Source organism: Bos mutus, chromosome 2 (assembly GCF_027580195.1).
Source record: "Bos mutus isolate GX-2022 chromosome 2, NWIPB_WYAK_1.1, whole genome shotgun sequence".
Classification (NCBI taxonomy): domain Eukaryota; kingdom Metazoa; phylum Chordata; class Mammalia; order Artiodactyla; family Bovidae; genus Bos; species Bos mutus.
Genome location: NC_091618.1, coordinates 135,249,315 through 135,270,433, shown reverse-complemented (window position 1 = coordinate 135,270,433; position 21,119 = coordinate 135,249,315). Strand labels below are relative to the sequence as shown.

Here is a 21,119-nt window from a genome sequence, read left to right as displayed (position 1 = left end):
TCTAGACTCCAGTGCTACAAGGCCTCAGCCCAAACAACAAACAGGGTGGGGACACAGCCCTACCCATCAACTTCAATTGACTCTAGACAAGGCCCTGCCCACCAGAGGATCAAGACCCAACTTCACCTACCAGAGGACAGGCACCAGCCCCTCCCACCAGGAATCTCAACTATAAAAAATATCAACAACTTCAGATATGCAGATGATACCACTCTAATGGCAGAAACTGAAGAGGAATTAAAGAGCCTCTTGATGAGGGTGAAAGAGGAGAGTGAAAAACCTGGCTTAAACTCAATATTCAAAAAACAAGAACCATGGCACCCAGTCAGATCACATCATCGCAAATAGATGGGGACAAAATGGAAACAGTGACAGATTTTATTTCACTGCAGACGGTGCTCCAAAATCACTGCAGATGGTGATTGCAGCCACAAAATTAAAAGACACTTGCTTCTTGGAAGAAAAGCTATGACAAACCTAGATAGCATATTAAAAAGCAGAGATATCATTTTGGTCTGTAGAGTCAAAGGTATGATTTTTCCAGTAGTAATGTACGGATGTGAGAATTGGATCACAAAGAAGGCTGAGCACCCAAGAACTGATGCTTGCGAATTGTGGTGCCAGAGAACACTCTTTAGTGCCCCTTGGAGTACAAGGAGATCAAACCAGTCAATCCTAAAGGAAATCAACCCTGATATACACTGGAAGGACTGCTGCTGAAGCTCAAATACTTTGGCCACCTGATGTGAAGAGCCGACTCACTGGAAAAGACCTTGGTGCTGGGAAAGATTGAAGGCAGGAGGAGAAGGGGTTAACAGAGGATCAGATAGATGGTTGGATGGCATCACTGATTCAATGGACATGAATTTGAGCAAATTCTGGGAGATACTGAAGGACAGGAAAGTCTGGTGTGCTGCAGACCATGGGATCACAAAGAGTCGGAAACGACTTAGCAAATGAACAATAATAATGCCTGCCAGAAGTAAGAAAACTATTAATCCTGCAGCCAACCCATCAAGTCTGTAAATGCAGACCAGATCCTATCCTGAAACCAGCAGGCCCCTGGCCCTTTCTTCAGTGATGAAAGGAAGTTCACTGCTGGATTGCATAGGACCTCTCTTATAGAGGGCCACTTCTCCAAGGCTGAGAAATAGAACCAACCTACCACGTACACAAAAACACAAAGCAATTTTGACAAACTCAAACAATAGAGTATGCTTCAGATGAAGGAGCAGGATAAAACATCAGAAGGAAAACAAACTGATGTGGTCGATTCTCAGGCAATCTACCAGGGAAAGAGTTCACAGTAATTATGGTAAAGATGATCAAAGAACTCAAGAGGAGCATGGATACCCAGAGAAAGAAATTAGAAGCGTTTTAAGAAAAAAATAGAAAATATACAGAACCACACAATTAATAAATACAATAAGCAAAATGAACAATACATTAGAAGGAATGAATAGTAAACTAAATCTGACAGAAGAATGGATTCATGAGCTGGAAGACAGAATAGCGGAAATCACCACCACCACACAGAAAAAAAGAACAAAAAGAAATAAGGGCAGTTTAAGAGATCTTTAGGGCAATATCAAGCACACAGATAGTCATATTATAAAGGTCCAAGAAAAAGAGAAAAGGTGTTTGATAAAATATTTGAGGAGATAATAGCTGAAAACTTCCCTAACTTGAGAAAGGAAAAAGTCAACCAAGTCCAGGAGGTGCATAGAGTCCCATAAAGGATTAACCTGCAGAGGAATATGTGCAGACATATTATAAACTAAATGAAAAAAAAATGAACAAAAAGAGAATGTTAAAAGTAACAGAGGAAAAGTAAAAAATAACATACAAGGGATCTGCAATAATGCTATTAGCGGATTTTTTTTTTTTTGAGGAAAGAACTCTGCAGACTAGAAGAGACTGGCATAAAATACTCGAAGTGATGAAAAAGAAAAATCTACACCCAAGAATACTCAGCAAAGGCTCTCACTGAAATTTGATGGAGAAAACAAAAGCTTTACAGACAAGTAAATATTTTTTAAGAACAACTCAGGAACACCAAACAAGCTTTATGATAAACTCTAAAGGAACTTCTCTAGGTGCAAAAGAAAAGGCCACAACTAGAAGCAAGACAGAAAATCATCCAAACATAAAGCTAGTAGGGAGGTTAAAAGACAAAAGTAGTAAAAATCCCACATTAAGGGTTTAAGGGTTATACAAAATAATTAGGTGTGAGGCATGAATTGAAAAACAATGACCATGAGGGGAGTAGAGTACAAATGCACGGTATCTAAAATGTTTAAAATTAAGAGATAAGCAACTTAAAACAAGCACATATATAACTAGACTGTTGTACAAAAAACTCACATTAACCAGAAAACAAAAATCTATAATAGAAATATGCACAAAAAAGGAAATGAAATGCAAACTTACACTAAAGTTAGTCAAGTTACAAGAGAAGAGAACAAAGGAAAAAGGGAAAAAAAGACCTATGAAAACAAACTCAAAACAGCAAAATGGCAATATAAACATACTTATGGATAAACACGCTAAATGTAAATGGACTAAATGTATCCAAAGATGCTACCAGAAAACTACCTAGAGCTTATCAATGAATTCAGTAAATTTGCAGAATACAAAATTAATACACAAAAATCTGTTGCATTTCTATACACTAACAATGAAAGAAAGAGATTAAATCAGAAAGAGAAACAATGATCGGAAAAAGAAATTAAGGAAACGATCCCCTTAATAATCACATCAAAAAGTATAAAATAACTAGACTAAACCTACCTAAGGAGGCAAAAAACCTGCATTTCAAAAGCTTTAGACACTAATGAAGGAAAAAGAAGACAATACAAACACATGGAAAGATAGACCTTGTTCTTGGATTGGAAGAACTGATATTGTGTGAACTATACTATCCCAGGCAATTTATAGATTCAATGCAATCACTATCAAGTTATCAATGGCATTTTTCAGAGAACAAGAAGAAAAAAATTTTTTAATTTGTATGGAGACACAAAGTACCCCAAAAAGCCAAAGCACTCTTTGAGAAAGAAATACAGAGCTGGAGGAAATCAGGCTCCTGACTTCAGGCTATACTACAAAGCTACAGTTATCAAAACAGTATGGAAATGGCACAAAACCTGAAATATAGATCAACAGAATGAAAGCCCAGAAATAAACACATACATCAATGGTCAATCAATCTACAACAAATGAGGCAAGATCATACAACGGAGAAAAGATGGTTTCTTCAGTAAATGGTGCTGGGAAAGCTAGACAGTTACATGAAAATTAAAGAAATTAGAACACTCCCTAATACTATACACAAAAATAAACTCAAAAGGGATTAAAGACCTAAATGGAAGACCAGATACTATAAAACTATTAGAGGAAAATATAGGCAGAATACTCTTTGACATAAGTAGCAGCAAGATCTTCTTTGACCCACCTTCCAGAGTTATGGAAATATGAACAACAATAAACAAATGGGACTTAATTAAACTTAAAGCTTTTGCACAGCAAAGGAAACTATAAACAAGATGAAATGAATGAAGAAAACAATCGCAAACAAAGCAACTGACAAAGAATTAATCTCAAAATATACAAGCAGCTCATGAACAAACAAATCAAAAAACTGGCAGAAGACCTAAATAGATACTTCTCCAAATAAGACATACAGATGGCCAACAGGCACATGAAAAGATGACCAATTATTAGACGAATGCAACTGAAAACTATGATGATGTATCACTTCATACCAGTCACAATGGACATCATCAAAAAGGCTACAAATAATAAATGCTGGAGAGGGTGTGGAGAAAAGGGATCCCTCCTGCACTGTTGGTAGGAATGTAAATTGGTGCAGTGACCAGGGAGAACAGTACCGAGGTTCCTTAGAAAATCAAAATAAAGTTGTCATATGATCCAGCAATCCCACTGCTAAGCATATATCTGAACAAAACTCTAATTCTAAAGATACATACAAGTCTTATGGATTCTGTGGGAGAGGGCAAGGGTGGGATGATTTGGGAGAATGGCACTGAAACATGTATAATATCGTATGTGAAATGAATCGCCAGTCCAGGTTCAATGCATGATACATGATGCTCGGGGCTGGTGCACTGGGATGACCCAGAGGTATGGTATGGGGAGGGAGGTGGGAGGGGGGTTCAGGATGGAGAACACGTGTACACCTGTGGCAGATTCATGTTGATGTATGGCAAAACCAATACAATATTGTAATTAGCCTCCAATTAAAATAAATAAATTTAAAAAAAATAAAGATACATACACCTCAATGTTCATAGCAGCACTAGTTACAATGGCTAAAACAAGGAGGCAACCTAAATATCCATCAACAGAAAGATAAAAAAATGTGGTACCTATATACAATGAACTATTACTCTGCCATTTAAAAAAAAAAATGAAATAATACCATTTGCAGTACCATGGATGAATGCAGATATTTCATATTAAGTAAGTCAGACAGAAAAAAAAAAATCATATGAAATCATTTATCTGTGAAATCTAACAAAATGACACAAATGAACTTACTTACAAAACAGAAATATACTCAGAAAACAAATTCATGATTACAAAAGGGGACGAGGGTGGGAGACAGGGGTTAGGAGTTTGGGATTAATCTCTACATATTACTATATAGGCAGAAAGAGAAGAGGCCAAGAGAGGAAGGATGAGATGGTTGGTGGCATCACCAGTTCAATGAACATGAACTTGGGAAAACTCCAAGAGACAGTGAGGGACAGGGAGGCCTGCCATGCTGCAGTCTGTGGGGTTGTAAAGAGTTGAGCACAGGGAACTATATTCAAGATCTTTTAATAACCTTTAATGGAAAAGAATTTGAAAAAGAATACATATACACACACACACATTATATATAACGTATACACACAGTATTCTGGGGGTTCCCTTGCAGCTCAGCTGGTAAAGAATCTGCCTGCAATGCGGGAGACCTGGGTTTGATTCCTGGGTTGAGACGATCTCCTGGAAAAGGGAAAGGCTACCCACTCCATTATTCTGGCCATGGAGAAGTCCATGGGATCGCAAAGAGTCGAACACAACTGAGCAACTTTTCCACACACACCCATGTATGTATAACTGAATCACTTAGCAACTGAAAACACTGTAAATTAACTATATATCAATAAAAAATTTATATAATTATACCTTAAAAAAGAGGAACACTATCTAATCTACTCACCTCTGTGCAGTCATTCAGAAGAGATACCGTTGTGTCAGTGGGGTTGATGTTGATTGTCTTTAATTCAATTAGGTTATTTAGTGAATTTCCACCTAGGAAATAAAGGGACAGGAGCATAAAGGAATCAGACAAAGAAGTTTTCATTATATAATAGAAGATACTTTTTTGAGTAAAGTAACTCAATTACCTGACACAACAACCAGGGAAGGCATGTAGCTACTGTCAGCAGGATCTACAATCATTTTTAATCTATGAACAAGAACATCTGGGAAAATCTCCAAACGAATCCAATGCTTTAAAAGAAAAAGAAATAAGTATTCTACTCCATTACTTGTTTATTAGAAGAAAGCCTCCCTCTATGCTCCAGAAATGATGTGTTTATAGCCTTTTGACATAGGGTGGTCCATTAATATCCATCAATGGGTGGGTTACAGAAAACATTAGAATCAAAGTAGAGGAAAAGCACCATTCTCCAAGTCTAACCTTCATGGCTAGATGAGGCACACCCAAATATAAGTGCAATTAAAATAACATTCTAAAAAATAAACATATATTTATTAGGGTATATTAGAAAATCTTCTAACAAGAAGCAGAATCTGAACTCATACATTTTATGTGGGGGAGTAAAACAAAACAAAGCCCTATTTAACTCTCTATCAGTTAGATAAAATCTATCATTTATATTTTTTAAAATCTCTGACAATGAAAACTAAATGGCATATTACTCTGTACCATTAAAATAATTATGAACTAAAATATAAAATGAGTACTGACAGGTGACATCCCAGTATACCTTCATAGGATTTTCAAAGTTTGTGTTCAAGCTCTAAAACGTAACACTTCTAAACAAAAGTGTCTTTGGACATGCCCCCATGGCACACTACCTTTCCTTGTGAACCAGAGGACTGCCAGCAGGGCTCACTGCCATCAATAAGACGAGAGGCTTGGTTCACAGAGGATGACACGTTTAGACTCTTCACCATCCGTGCCCAGCTATCCAGCAGCATTCCTGGCTGACTGTTGTGACAGCGTTTCAGCTGTTTTCCAGAACGGCCACAAAATATTGCAGACTGTCCTATTTAATGATGGCCAAACAGTGTTAATACTTGTAGAACAGAAACTTCACAACCAAGAAATAAAGAATTTTTTATTGAGGTCCTTACTTCAAGAAAACAGTAAGTTTCCAAATTAGAAGGAGCTATTACATAATACTTAAACGGCTTCAAAAAACCTAGCCAAGGTATTTTATCCCAATTTATGAGATGAAGTTCATATAATACTATGATTTATTCCACTTGACTCCCTCAAGTAACAACAGAGTGATGTATCTCCAGATAGAAGGACATATAAAAGTGGGGTATGAAGTTCAGTAACTGTGCTTACAGAAGACATTTTTTAAAAAGTTTTCATAAATGCAATAAAACAAACTTGAAGAGTTTCTACTTTCTTAAATGGCAAATCTGGGAATTGATCTATCTCTTCCATTGAGGACAAGTAGAAGAGGCAGACAAAACATTTAAAGATGAATAAATCTTGAAAATATCAGAGTAAACAAGCTGATAAAGAATTGTGGGACCAGAATTGGAGGAAGGCTAAGATGAAAGGCATCAGAATGAGCTGCTCTGTGGATCAAAAAATGCTTTTCCCCAGTGGCATTTGTCAGTTTCTAAAGGGAGCCTTAAACAGGACACACAGCACAGCCCATCACGAAAGAAGAAACACAAAGAAAAACTCACACTCTGAGCTAGGGTCTCAATGGGAAGAACCACAGAGGAAGAGAAGAGTTAACTCTACAAAGTTGTCTGTTTGTTTCCAGATTGCAGTTCTGCATGAAATCATCTCCATCAACGAAACTGGACTGAGGTGAGCCCAGATGTTAATTCTTACGCCAATTACCTAGAATTCCCAAATGGCACTAGTGGTAAAGAACCTGCCTGCAGACGAAGGAGATATGAGAGAGAGGGGTTCAATCCCTGGGCATCAGGAAGATCCCCTGACCCCCGAGGAGGGTATGGCAACCTCCACCAGTATTCTCACCAGGAGAATCCCATGGACAGAAGACCCTGGCAGACTACATCAATAGGGTTGCAAAAAAGTCTGACTCAACTGAAGTAACTTACAAAACACACATGCACCAATTACCGAGAAGATCAACCCTCTCTCCCTCCATCTCTGGAGAAAGGTAGCATCATAGGCCTCAAATTGATTCAAGAAGTAACTTTTGTTACCATATGTCCAGTACATGATGGAAAATGAGGAGACAAGGGAACATGACTACAACCTATGACAAATGACAGACAATAGAGAGAGACTCACAGAGGCTCCAGATAGAATTATAAAGTACAAATTTTATAATAACTATACTTAGTATGTTTGAAAAGATAAGACACTGAATATTTCAGCAGAGAATTGAAAATTATTTTTTAAAAGATGAGAACTGCTTAATACAACAATTAAAATAAAAAACTCAATGAATAGGTTTACCAGCAGACTAGATTCAGATGAAAAAGAGAACTAGCAAAAATTATCTAGAATGAAGAACTGAAGAGCATAAGTTTAGAAAACATAAATGATGTGAAAAATTTAATAAACAGAAATAAGATCTATCTTATCAGAAAGAAGAATCCCAAAAAAGAAGGAAAAGAAAATAGGGCAGAGATTAATAATAGAAAAAATACTGGATGACGGGAAATTGTCCAAAACAAACAAAAGATATCAAAGCACAGATTTTAAAAGCCCTACTTTGAAAGCTGGGAAAAAAAAACCTGAAATTTTTTTTACCACACACACCAAAAAACGGGTAGTTATAATGAGAAGTGATGGATGTGTTAACTACCAACCTTGCTGCAGTAATCATTTTGTAATATATGTGTACCAAAGCATCCCACTGAACACTTTATACTTATACAATGTCATATGTCAATTATAGCTCAAAAAAGCTGGAAAATTAATTAATTAAAAGCATTACTAACTGCAAGAAAGATAAATACAAAGAAATATGTATATATGCATATGTAAGATTTGTGTAAGATAAATCTTACACAAATCTTTGTTTGAGATACAAGAGTATCTCAAAAGCAGATCTCCTTCATAAAGATAAAAAGGTATTATAAATTAGGACTATAAAAGAACATTCTCAACATGATAAAAGCTATTTATGAAAAACCTTCAGCTAACATTGTACACAATACTTAAAAACTGAAAGCTCCCCCTATGATAAGTCAAAAAACAAGACAAAGATGCCCATTTTTGCCACTCGTATTCAGCTTTGTACTGAAACACTTAGCTGAAGCAGTAAGGCAGGAAAAAGAAATATAAGGTATCCAAATTGGAAAGGAAGAAAAAGTAAGACTATCCCAGATCACAGACAACATATATATCTTACACATAGAAAACTAATGAAGACTACAAAAAAAGCCAAAACAAAACAAACTCAGTCAGAGAAAATAAATTCTTCTAAGTTGTTAGATATAAATTCAACAAGCAAAATGTGTTGAAACTATGTACTGAACATGTGTAGTGTGTATTTCTATGCACTGGCAATAGATATTTCAAGGAGGAATTTTAAAATAATAATTTAATATAGCATGAAAAATAAACACTTAGGAATAAATTCAACCAAGAACACACAAGACTTATACACTAATCACAAAACACTGATGAAAGAAACTAAAGAAGATCTAAGCAAAGACAACGGACAATACTGTCCAAAGTGATATACAGAGTACATGCAATTCCCATCAAAATACTATTTTTCATAGAAGTAGAATCCATCCCCAAATTTATATTGACTTCCAAGGGACACCAAATAGTTAAAACCCTTCTTGAAAAAGAAGGCTGAAAGATTCACATTTCCCAATTTCAAGACTTACTACAAAAGCTATAATAATCACAGTGTCACGGTGTGGTACTTATGTAAGGATAGGCAAAAAGACCAACAGAGTAGACGAGAGAACCCAGGAAAAAACTCTCACATCTGTGGTCAACTGATTTTCAGAAAGGGTGCCAAGACCATTCAATAGTGAAAGGACAGTCTTCTCAACAAATAGTTTTGGAAAAACTGGATACACATACTTAAAAGGATGAAATTACATATTATACTATGTATAGAAATTAACTCAAAGTGGTTCAAACTATAAACCTCTTATAAACATAGGGACGGATTTTCACAACTTTGGGTTTAGCAGTGATTTCTGAAGTGGACCCAGAAATAAGTATGACATCAAATGGCACAGACAAACAAAAGAAACAATAAATTAAAATTCATTAAAATGTAAAACTTTTATCACAGAATCCTATCAAGAGGGTGAAAAGAAAACCAACAGAATAGGGTAGAATATTTGCAAATCACATATCTGATTTGATGCCCACAATACATAAAGAATTCCTGCAAACTAACATCAAAAGTTTTGAAACTGAGCTGACACACCCCTTTGCCAAAGATATATAAAGAGCAAAAAGCACATGAAAAGAGGCTCAAAGCCATTTATCACTAGGGAAACTCAAAAATCAAAATCACAATGAGATAACTACTTCTCACCATTAGCATGGCTTCAAAAAAGAAGAAAGAAAATAAAATGGTGAGCATGTGGAAAAACCAGCATCCTCATATACTGCTGGTGAAAAAAAGTGAAATTGAAGTCGCTCAGTTGAGTCTGACTCTTTGCGACCCCATGGACTGTAGCCTACCAGGCTCCTCAGTCCATGGAATTTTCCAGGCAAGAGTACTGGAGTGGGTTGCCATTTCCTTCTCCAGGGTATATTCCCAAACCAGGGATCAAACCCAGGTCTCCCGCACTGCAGGCAGACGCTTTACCGTCTGAGCCACCAGGAAGCCCACTGCTGGTAGGAACGTAAAATGCTGCAGTCACCGTGGAAAACATTTTGATGGTTCCTTAAAAAGTTAAAGAACTACAGAATGGCCCTGCAATTCTACTCCTAGTTTTGAAATAGGGACACATTTGTCTATCAGTGTTCATAGCAACATTATTCACAATAGCTGAAAGGTACAAACAACCCAAATATCCATTAATAGAGGACTAGATAAGCAAAATGTGATATATACATACAATGGACTATTAGTCAGTCATAAGATGAAATTAAATTCTGATACACACTATGTAACATGAACCCTAGAAACATAATCTAAGGTGAAATAAGTTAGATACACAAAAACACAAATTTTGTGTGGTTACACTTATAAATGAGGTACCTGTCTCTGTCTAATTCAGAGACAGAAAGTGGATAAGAGGTCGCCAGGGATTGGGGAAGGGAAGAATGGGCATTATTGCTTAATTGGTACACTCCTATATTGGAATGGTGAAAAAGTCTTAAAAATACTGACTGTTGACAGTGTGCAATATTCTCTTAATTATACACTTAGAAGTGATTAAAATGGCAAATTTTATGTTGCATATATTTTACCATAATAAAAAAAATATATATATATATACTAAAAGACATACAAATAAGTCTATCCAATTCTACATCCCATCCAACAAAACATTTATTAGTTTCTTGAGTCCATTTACTCTTTATGAAAATACAAGCAAACAACACTGTTATTCTAGTTCCATGGACTACTCATTACTTGGAAAAAAAAACAAAACAGCAATTCATCAAGTGGGCAGGACCACCTTTCCTGTCTCACTGTGTACACAGTATAGTGCTCACCAATATGAACTTTAAAGAGGAAAATTAAGTATCCACAATAATTATCTAATAATAGTCTGTTGAAAGAGAAGATAACCAGTCTACTATACCTGGTTCATTTATTCTGCCAAATGTATGTCTGGTGTTGTGTTTTCTGGTTTTGAAGCAAGCTTCACAAAAATCAAAGTCATCACAGTTTCTGCATTTGAATCTAGATCCATTGATGGGAAACATCTGACAGCCATCACACCTATTTTTAAAATAGCCATTGAGTTGATAAGAAAAACATGAGGTCAGCTATCAAATTTAATTCCAAAGAAAACCATTCCTCCCAAACAAATCTGGCAATATAAAAATAAAACTCACGTAACCCCAGGGTGAACACTAGGTACCAATTCCATTTCTGATAACAGCCCAGTCCAGTGAGACTGCTGAGGAAAGTCGACAATAACATCTTTTCCATTGGCACTGAAAGCTAGGACAGACAGAAATTGTTTGAAACATCTCTGTCACCAACAAAAACCTAAAATTAAATCTATACCTAGCTATGTGACACTGTATTATAGTTGTTTTTGTTTTACAAAGAGTACTTCTCTTTTAGAGAGGCATACTAAGACACTTTTGGATGAACTAACACATGATGTCAATTGGGAATTAGCTTCAAAATAATGGAGGGAGAGGATCATGGATGAACAACTTTGGCCAGTAGTTGTCAACTGTTGATGCCAGGTGATGAGTACACAGAAGTTCTTTATACTATAGTCTCTATTTTTGTATACGTTTAAAATTTTCTACAGTAAGAAGGTTCATTTAATTACACCAAGCAAAAACTCCATTCAGTATCTTAGGGAATAAAAATTACATTAATAATATATCTACTGCCCTTTGGTGAAAGCTACTCTAAATATTAACTTCTAAATCAAGTTATTCTTTAAATTTATCTTTGCTTTGATTTGTAAAGCTTTGAAGAATCGCTTCAGAAAACTGTTAAACAAAACTGAAAACTGTTAAAGTAAAATATTAAATAATTGTTCTTATGTAATCGAAGAAACACTAATACCCCTGGGCCCACTGGGAAAGTACCACCATTGTGGCCATTTTTAATCTAAGGTGTACAGTAAGAGGTTTTCCTACAAGGATGAAGGAAGACAAAACAAAGAAAAATGGCACTGAGAGCAAATTTAAGATAAAATAAAACCACACAAATACTTAATCATTTCTCATGCAACTGTTAAAACGGATATGTATACCATTTAAAGGGTGCCATGTTTGATTTGAAATCTCAAGAATATCACATTAAACATAAAGTGAAGAAAATTTTGTGTTTCCAGTTGCCAACTTCTATCATTTGCACAAATCTATTTCTTAAATTTATTAAAAGAGAGAAAAACACTGAAGGAGCTAGCCATTTGGCAGGATTGACAGAACTTCAAAGAACCCCAACACAAGGCCACCCTGAGACTGTGACAGACTGAGGTAAAAACAAAACCACTCTTTTAACATATCTGGTCACATTCAATCTAATCCAAACCACAAGCCCATCCTGATTAGTATAAACAACTGCTTCCTTGCCAAGCATAAGCTCATCATGAGTCCATTATCTCTTCCTTCTAAATAGTATTTATTAAGATATCCATTCTTAGAATTACCCCAATTTCCTAAACCCTCCCCAAAAATACCAAATGCAAATTCCATTAGTCTTCGTTACACCACTTATGAAGACATCCCATTTCCAGGGTATGCATTCTCCCACCTGCAATGAGTTAATACACCCGACTCTGTCCAGTAACAGGTGTGCTGCAGCTCTACAGAGTACTGAAAAGCAAAAGAATACTGTGTATATATCATAAGGCTTGTTTTTCCTGCCCTTGAATGAAAAAAAGAGTTTACATTAGTTGATGAAAAGCTAAGCCCTTGGGAGTTTTCTTGCCTAGGTAATACTACCTTTCACAACCCCCACACTTTGATGAGTCACAGATCCCCACTTGTACTTCGGTGTTGTGACTGAGGCTTTGACACGAACTTTATCACCAATTTTGATGTGAGAAGGAGAACTTGGTGGAGGATAGCCTAGAGATTCCAATAAAAAAATATATAATTAGCATTCATTTTGGGGAACTCTGAATCTAATTAAGAAAGTCAAAAGAACTTAATAAAGAATGTTCTCACCTATAAGTTCCACATGAATATACCTAACCCAGTAAGTGCCTCCTTTCTGCTGCCAATCACACTGCACATTGAGGTCATGTAATCCATCCCTATCCAATTTGATGACTTTGCCCACATCTCCTTCACACACCTCTTCATATGTTCGACAGCATCTAACCATCATTCCCACCTAAAATTAAGTTAAAAATACAGTCCAATGTATAGGTGAAACGATCAATTGTAAAGCAGCATTACTCTATCCTAAGAAAGAATTTCCTCTAGCACCCAGCATGCTCTCAATAATTTTACACAAAATGGCACCAGAACTCTTAAGAAAACTGCCTGGCTTGATGTTTGGGGCAGGAAATACATAAGATGAATTTGGATCAATTTGTGCCAGAAAGCAAGGGAGCTATCAAAGATTAATGGGTTCCCTCAAAAGAACAACCTGACCAAGAGGAAAAATGACTGAAACACATCAAATCCATAACAGCCAATAAACTCATCATATAAGCAAATTAAAGGTTTCTTGGTCATCTTTTTATAGTATAGGATTACCAATTCACAACTGAAAATTCATAATACAAGCAAACAAAAAGCAACCATCTATTCTGCCTTTCCTATACAAACTATTTTACAGTGACAAGAGTGGATAAAGTTTTTTTCAATGTACAGAACTCTAGATAATAAATTTGGAAGGAATGACAAATTTAGAAAATCACTATTATGCATAATAGATAATAACATTATTATTTAGATAATAACATTATCTAGATAATAACATTAATCACTACTAAAGCTCCAAGATGGACAATTAATAAAGACTGGATGGTACAGATGACAACACTGCATGGTGGGCCATAATACAATAGTCTTTCCCAAGATGCAGCCAAAGTCCAATCAACCTCCAGCCCTCCTTCTGACTTTACAGGAGATGCAGACGACAGGGAGGAAGATGTGGGGCAACATAATTTTAGTCACAAATAAATGGCATGAAAAAAAAAAAAAAGAGTAAAAAATGGTTCTAGGTTAAAAATACACATCACCCAAATGTGGGTGTAATCTTATTTGTATCTAAATCTTAAAAAATTATTGTAACAAGCTATTTTTGGAAAAAACTGGGAAAATCTGAGCCAGAATTAGATAATGAGATAATAGGAAGGAATTACTGTTTACTTTGTTAGGCAATGTTACGTAACAGTACTGTCAGTAAGTTAAAAATAAAATCCTTTATTTAGAGATACATGTTGTTGACTTATTTAGAGGAGAAATGAGACCATTTCTGGGATTTTCACTGAAGTATACTAATGGGTCGGGAAGATCTGCTGGAGAAGGGATAGGCTACCCTCTCCAGTATTCTTGGGCTTCCCTGGTGGCTCAGGCAATGGCACCCCACTCCAGTACTCCTGCCTGGAAAATCCCATGGACGAAGGAACCTGGTAGGCTGCAGTCTACGGGGTCGCGAAGAGTCAGACACGACTGAGCGACTTCCCTTTCACTTTTCACTTTCATGCACTGGAGAAGGAAATGGCAACCCGCGACTTCCCTTTCACTTTTCACTTTCATGCATTGGAGAAGGAAATGGCAACCCACTCCAGTGTTCTTGCCTGGAGAATCCCAGGGACGGGGGAGCCTGGTGGGCTGCTGTCTATGAGGTCACACAGAGTCGGACACGACTGAAGTGACTTAGCAGCAGCAGCAATGCAGGAGACCTGGGTTCGATCCCTGGGTTGGGAAGATCTCCAGGAGAAGGGAAAGGCTACCCACTCCAATATTCTGGCTTGGAGAATTCCATGGACTATATAATCCATGGGATCACCAGAGAAACCAAGCAACTTTCACTTTAACACTAACTAGAGAGGAGGGCATGGCAACTCACTCCAGTATTCTTGCCTGGAAAATCCCATGGACAGAGGAGCCTGGTGGGCTACAGTCCATGGGGTTGCAAAGAGTCAGACACAACTAAAGCCACTTAGCACACACACACATTCTAACAAAAGAACTAAAACAGGAAAAGAAAGAATTTAAGATTGAAAAGGACTACACAAAAAGCATAGCTAAAATTTACAATTAGATGGCAAGAAGAGTAATATTTTAAAAAAAAAAAAAGCAAAAATAGATTATAAAAGTGTCCAGAATAGGGATAATCAGGAAGCACGGGTGTGTGTGCCACATCACTGTGGACAAGCCACTTTCTGCACATCTTCTGCTCCTCTGTCCTCTGCTCCAGTCATTGTTCCTCCCCTGGTTTGTGCTGGGCCCTCCCTCTCTGACTTTCTGAGATGCTCAAACATTTGCTGAATGAAAACCTAAGCAATCAAGGTTCTAGCCCAATACCATTACTCACCTGAATATTCTCTCTCACATACACAGCATAATCATCGTTGCTTAAGAAATCAGCTCGTTTTTTATAAGTCTGGCTCTCTGTTACAACAGCACCAGTGGACTACAAAAGATAAATACTTTTTTTTAAATGGTGAACCAGATAAACCTACTTAAAAAGAAAGTAGTAAGTGAAATCCATAATATTAAAAAAGTAATAATATTCTATGTTTTCACTATAAAATTCTTCACTTAAAAAAAGACTAATAGCAACAGCACTGTAAGCAGAATAAATCTCAAAAGCTGAAAGTACAGAAAATTTCTGAGGCAATTCCAAATCAGTCCCATAAAACAACTTACTCAAATCAGAAGTAAATATGTCATGTAAATAATGATTTTTTTAAGATCTTCTCTAATGGCGGCCCAACATCAACAGATGTTAAAGCTAAAAGTAATTAAGGCACAGAAATCCCAGGCAGCACTTAGTAGCTTTGCCACATGCCCAGCAGAACCACAGATAGGCCCCATGGAGTAGTGCAGAGGAATCCAGAACTCAGAACAGACGGGCACAAGGGAAGCACAGACCATAGCATAGGCCGTGTCATCCACATCCTCCACCACCTCCTCGTCTGAACATTCCTCAGACCCTGTGTCTGCATCCGAGAGATCCGTGACCTGCACATCAGCATGGTCCAGCAGCCACCCAACCAAGGCTTCCACGCCTAGGAGCAAGCACACACAGCACAACCACAATGAGGACCACAGCGATTGCGTGCCCGAGGGGCCTCTGACATTAGTATTTCAAGGGAAGCCTACGAACAGAAGGGTAGGCACATTAAGTCAAAAACCATAAGGAAAATACAGTACCTGGCAAGCCAGCAGCATTCCCAGAGGCACCAGTGAGTGACTTGAGTGCAAACTCTATGTTCCTTCTAGGAAATCCCATTTCCATGAGCTGAACTACAATAGGCAGAACAGGACCAGGAGACTGCTTGTGCTTCTTCGCTCTGACTGGGCGAATATGCTGCACAGGGACAGGGGTCGTGGCCTCACTGGAGCTGCAGTCTTCAAACACAGGGCTCAATGGGTGGGTAGACTCCACAGCCAGACACTGACACACAGCCAAGGCAGCAGCCTGGGCAAATGAAAGCAGAGTTTGTAAATCAGGGGACTAAGAAGTCTAGAGAAATGGAAAGTACAGACTACTACAACAAACTGCAGTGCAGAAATATAGAAACCTAGGCTTACATGTGTATTTTTAAACGAATGGATAAAACATGTTTAAAAAAAGACAACTTTCACAGTTTAATGCAGTGGAAAGATTCAATGGCCCAATAACTTCGGCTTCAGTACACACAGTCTACCTGATAAATTACCAAATTAGCAATGTCCACTAAGGAAACTTCACAGAAGCACTGAGCTATGAGTGAGCAACAAGCCAAGGTGAGAGGTTTGATGGGGTGGGAGAAATAGACCCTTGCCCTTCCCAAAGACAAGTCAGTATTTGCCATAAAGTAATGGGGCTAGATGCCATGATCCTAGTTTAATACTGAGTTTTAAGTTTTTTTCTCCTCCTTTACACTTATCAAGAGGTTCTTTAGTTCCTCTTCACTTTCCACCATTAGAGGAAACCGCCCATCTGAGGTTGTTGATGTTTCTCCAGTCTATCTTGATTCCAGCTTGTAACTCATCCAGTCTGACATTTCTCTTGGGATGTGCTCAGCATAATGGTTAAATAAACAGAGAGACAACAGACAGCCCTGTCGGACTCCTTTCTCAATCCTAAACCAATCAGTTGTTCCATACAGGGTTCTAACTGTTGCTTCTTGACCCGCATACAGGTTTCTCAGGAGAGAAACAAGATGGTCTGGTATTCCCATCTTCTTAAGAGCTTTCCCAGTTTGTTATGATCCACACAGTCAAAGGTTTTAGCGTAGTCGATGAAGCAGAGGTGCATATTTTTCTGGAATTCCCTTGCTTTCTCTATGACCCAACGAAGTTCTGGCAATTTGATCTCTGATTCCTCTGCCTTTACTAAACCCAGCTTGGATATCTGGAAGTTCTTGGTTGGCATAATGCTAAAGCCTAGCAGGCAAGACTTTAAATATGATCTTACTAGCTTGGGAGATGAGTGCAATTTTCCGATGGTTAGGACATTTTTTGGTACTACCCTTCTTGGGAATCAGGATAAGGACTGACCTTTTCCAGTCCTGTGGCCACTGCTGGGTCTTCCAGATTTGGTAATAATTATGAATTTTGGTCAAAATATTCTTAAAAACTGTTTGAAGACCCTGGAGAAAACAGGAATAGGGGCAACCTTGAGCACAAGGGAAGCCCACAGGAAAGCCACTAACAGGGGCAGTGTCACTGGGCAGCAGCCTGCTCGAGCAAGGACGGGTGAGGGAGAACCACAAAACATGCGACCTCAAATCCTGGGCTGACTGCAAAGCTGAGCATGTGTGAGACTGAGGGGCCCAGCCAGAAGAAACTGCTGGGAGACCCAGTGCTAAGAAGATGGCGTGCCATCCCAGTCGAATGAAGTTTCAGCATTTTGGTCAAGACACAAAGGTTTCCACTGGAAGAGGTCCTAAATCTCACAGAACTAGAGACTAGGAGCCAGCCCTAAGGGGAAAATGATAAATCATCACCAAAAATTCTAGAACCAACCTCCTTAAGACTGAAGAAAACTACCACATACTGAACCATCTACAAAAGAAAATAAAAGACATTTCATATAGAACAATAAAATGTCACATGAATTTCCATCAGAATCAAGGGAGAGGGGATTCCCTGGTGGTGCAGTGGTTAAGAATCCACCTTGCAATGTGGGACACCAACTGGATCCCTGGTCCGAGAAGATCCCACATGCCATGGGGCAACTAAGTCCATAGGCCACAACTGCTGAGCCAGGGCACGAGCGCCTGCAAGGCACAACTACGGAAGCCCTCGCACCTACAGCCTGTGCTCCCCAACAAGAAGAGTCATCGCAATGAGAAGCCCACGAACCAAAACCAGAGAAAGCCCACGTGTAGAAATGACCCACCACAGCCAAATAATGAATAAATAAATCTTTAAAAAAAAAAAAAAAAAAAGAATCAAGGGAGACAAAACAATCGTGGCTCTCTCTCTGGTACAAAAGCCCTTCCTGATTCATAAAGGACAACTCTAGGTCTACTTGTTTCTCCAAGTCTTATTTTTCCCTCAACTCTGGGCATCTCCCAACATGGCTCTGGGCTGCATCTGCTCAACACCCTTTTCATTGATTAGTTCCTCATTCCTCCGCATCCTGTTTTTATCTGACAAATGACTGGCAACATAGCCTTGCAACAACTTTAACCCAATCTCTCATCTCAGGTTTTCAGACCTAAGGAGCAGATGTCATTCGGACTTGGTCTGAGAAAGCCTGGCACCCTCCTCTCTCTGCTGCCCCCATGCCCAGTATTTCCTGAAGAATCCCTTTACACCCAACTGGCTTCCCAACTCACTCTGGATCCTGGCTCCCCACAGGGTCTTAGTCTCTGAGGATTTCTACTAGGGTATTTTCCACCTGCCAAACTGTCTGCTCAAGATTTTACTCCTGTCTTTGATTTTTTTTTCAGAATGTTTAATATAGTACACAGCAAGAAAGATTTTTTAAAATATCTAGTCTTCCATGTAGTGGGCCATGGAGTTTCCATCATACTCAGTCCTGATCAGGTCTCTTCTATGGGAACACGCCCACAGGCCCCCTCCCCGCAGTCCACAGCGCGTGCAGTGCAGGGCACATGCTCCAAAACAGGGCGTTGGCTGAGAGCCTGGGCATGTTCAAGAAAGGCTTTGGAGTGAGTGAAACAAACGAGCAAGCACCATACAGTGCTCCTAGGTCTAACAGCACTCTTTCAATAATCCTGGAAAAAGATCCCTCCATGAATACTTGAGCATTAACTCATGATGAATCTAGTTAATTTTTACAAACAATTTACAGAAACTCAAAATAAGATTAAACTTTTAACTCATTCATTGTCTGACTAGTACTGCAGTGCTCTATGACAGATATGGTTAAAACCTACCTAGTCCTAAGAATTATTCTGGCATATCATTTAAAATTCAAACCATATCCTTAAAAGAATACACTTCTGGCACACACACAAAATAAAGCTGTTTATAGTTTAATGCAGCAGATTAAAACTACCAGGTCTACTGACTATACCTCAAGCTCTTGTTTGTCAAATATGGCCTTCACAGGAGACGGCTGGGTGGCCGAGGCCAATAATTGCTGCAAGAGGATCATGGGGGGCTGCGGCCCTTCAGGAGACATGTCCACAAGGTCAGGGGATACAGCTGCGCCATCATCTGAATTTAAAAACAAAATATGGGTATTTTCAACCACATACACCTCTTTACTATGAAAGACAGTGCACTAATCATGTTAAACCAGATATGATTTCTACCTAATCAAGCATTAGACAAGCAAAATCTTCAAGGCTTTTTCACTCCCTACATTCTGGCCTCAGTCCTTCTTTAGTTCATCTGTCTGTGTCTTTAAAGCCAACCAAAGCTACTTCCCAGATTACTGCCCTTAGTCCAGTTCTTTGCCTTTGCCATTTTGGTGTACACTCATTTCTGCAGAAACCTCTTCTATGAAACCCCCAAGTTTGTATCTTCAGCCCTAGCTTTTGTTAACCCTTGTTCAGACTATAAACTGACACCTAACCCAAATATGTCTAGGGGTTGTAAATCTTCTCAAAGTGCCAGAGAGTAAATAGTTTAGGCTTACTGACCATAGGATCTGTCACAGCTACTCAACTCTGCCATTGAAATGTAAAAGAAGCCAGAGATGACATGTAAACCAGCTGGTGCAGCTAGCAGCAATGTTACCATAAAATTTTGTAAGACAGGTGGCTGTGGTGTTTTCCTTAAAGCCCTGTTCTAGACAGCTCCATCTGGAGCCCCTGTTCTGCCCCAAGTGCAGGATGGTAATCCTGATTCAGTGCTGCCATAGTTCCTCAGGGGGATAACCACAGAGCAGTCAATCCAATTTCCTGGGCTCTGGTTTCCTGATCCTCTACAGTTGTGGATTATCTTCAAGGTCCCTAATGTCTAATACAGAATGAATCTGCACTTTTATTAGATTTACTTCATACTCAGCATGCTGTAATTAAATTCGTTAAGTCGAGGAAACGTAACTCTTAAGTCAAGGAAAAACACCACATACTCCATTGGACTTTCTAATTTTGTCAATAGCACTTCTCCCTGTCTTCCCTATAACTTGAGCTTGAAACATTAGCCACCTTTGACTTTCCACTGATTTTCCAAAAGGTCATCATCTAAAAAGACTATAGCATCACAGTCTCTACTGGTACTTTCTTTCCATTTTTTCATGCCTTCCCTTGGAAGACACTTTATCACTTGACACGATTTCCCCAACTCCATGATCTCCCAGTTTCAAATGCTCCTATAACTCACTAGCATATTTGTCATCCTGAATATCCTCCTTATCATGTGAAGCCCTGCCACATATTCCCAGTCAGCCTTACATTTCACCCTGGTAGCCATTGCACTCTATCACATGATTCAGCTGACCTCTCCCCAGCTTTAGCCCCATATTCATCAATAAATCCTGAGCTCCTTGCAAAGGTCAGTACCCAAATATTCACTGCTTATGCCTCTGCTCCTACTGTCTCCTCCCCCAGGATGGAAAGTCCTTACCCCTGCAGCCAGGGCTGCCACACACCTCAAAGGCTGCTTGCTCTCCCCAGACCTCAGCTCCAGCACCCCAGGGCGCCTGTGA

At 38.6% G+C, this 21,119-nt stretch overlaps 1 protein-coding gene across 7 annotated transcripts in view; it reads right to left on the bottom strand.

The window, feature by feature from the left end:
* HERC2 (HECT and RLD domain containing E3 ubiquitin protein ligase 2) overlaps positions 1-21,119 on the bottom strand; it is a 238,480-nt gene that overhangs the window by 90,841 nt on the left and 126,520 nt on the right. For all 7 annotated transcript variants that reach the window (XM_070360163.1, XM_070360169.1, XM_070360174.1 and 4 more), the window contains 11 exons: positions 19,539-19,681; positions 16,217-16,484; positions 15,935-16,071; positions 15,375-15,473; positions 13,049-13,217; positions 12,824-12,949; positions 11,246-11,354; positions 10,990-11,129; positions 6,112-6,302; positions 5,415-5,520; positions 5,228-5,319 (listed from right to left, as the gene is read on the bottom strand). In XM_070360163.1, coding sequence (XP_070216264.1) covers positions 5,228-5,319; positions 5,415-5,520; positions 6,112-6,302; positions 10,990-11,129; positions 11,246-11,354; positions 12,824-12,949; positions 13,049-13,217; positions 15,375-15,473; positions 15,935-16,071; positions 16,217-16,484; positions 19,539-19,681 — 1,580 coding nt within the window. The remainder of the gene's footprint in view (positions 1-5,227; positions 5,320-5,414; positions 5,521-6,111; positions 6,303-10,989; positions 11,130-11,245; positions 11,355-12,823; positions 12,950-13,048; positions 13,218-15,374; positions 15,474-15,934; positions 16,072-16,216; positions 16,485-19,538; positions 19,682-21,119) is intronic.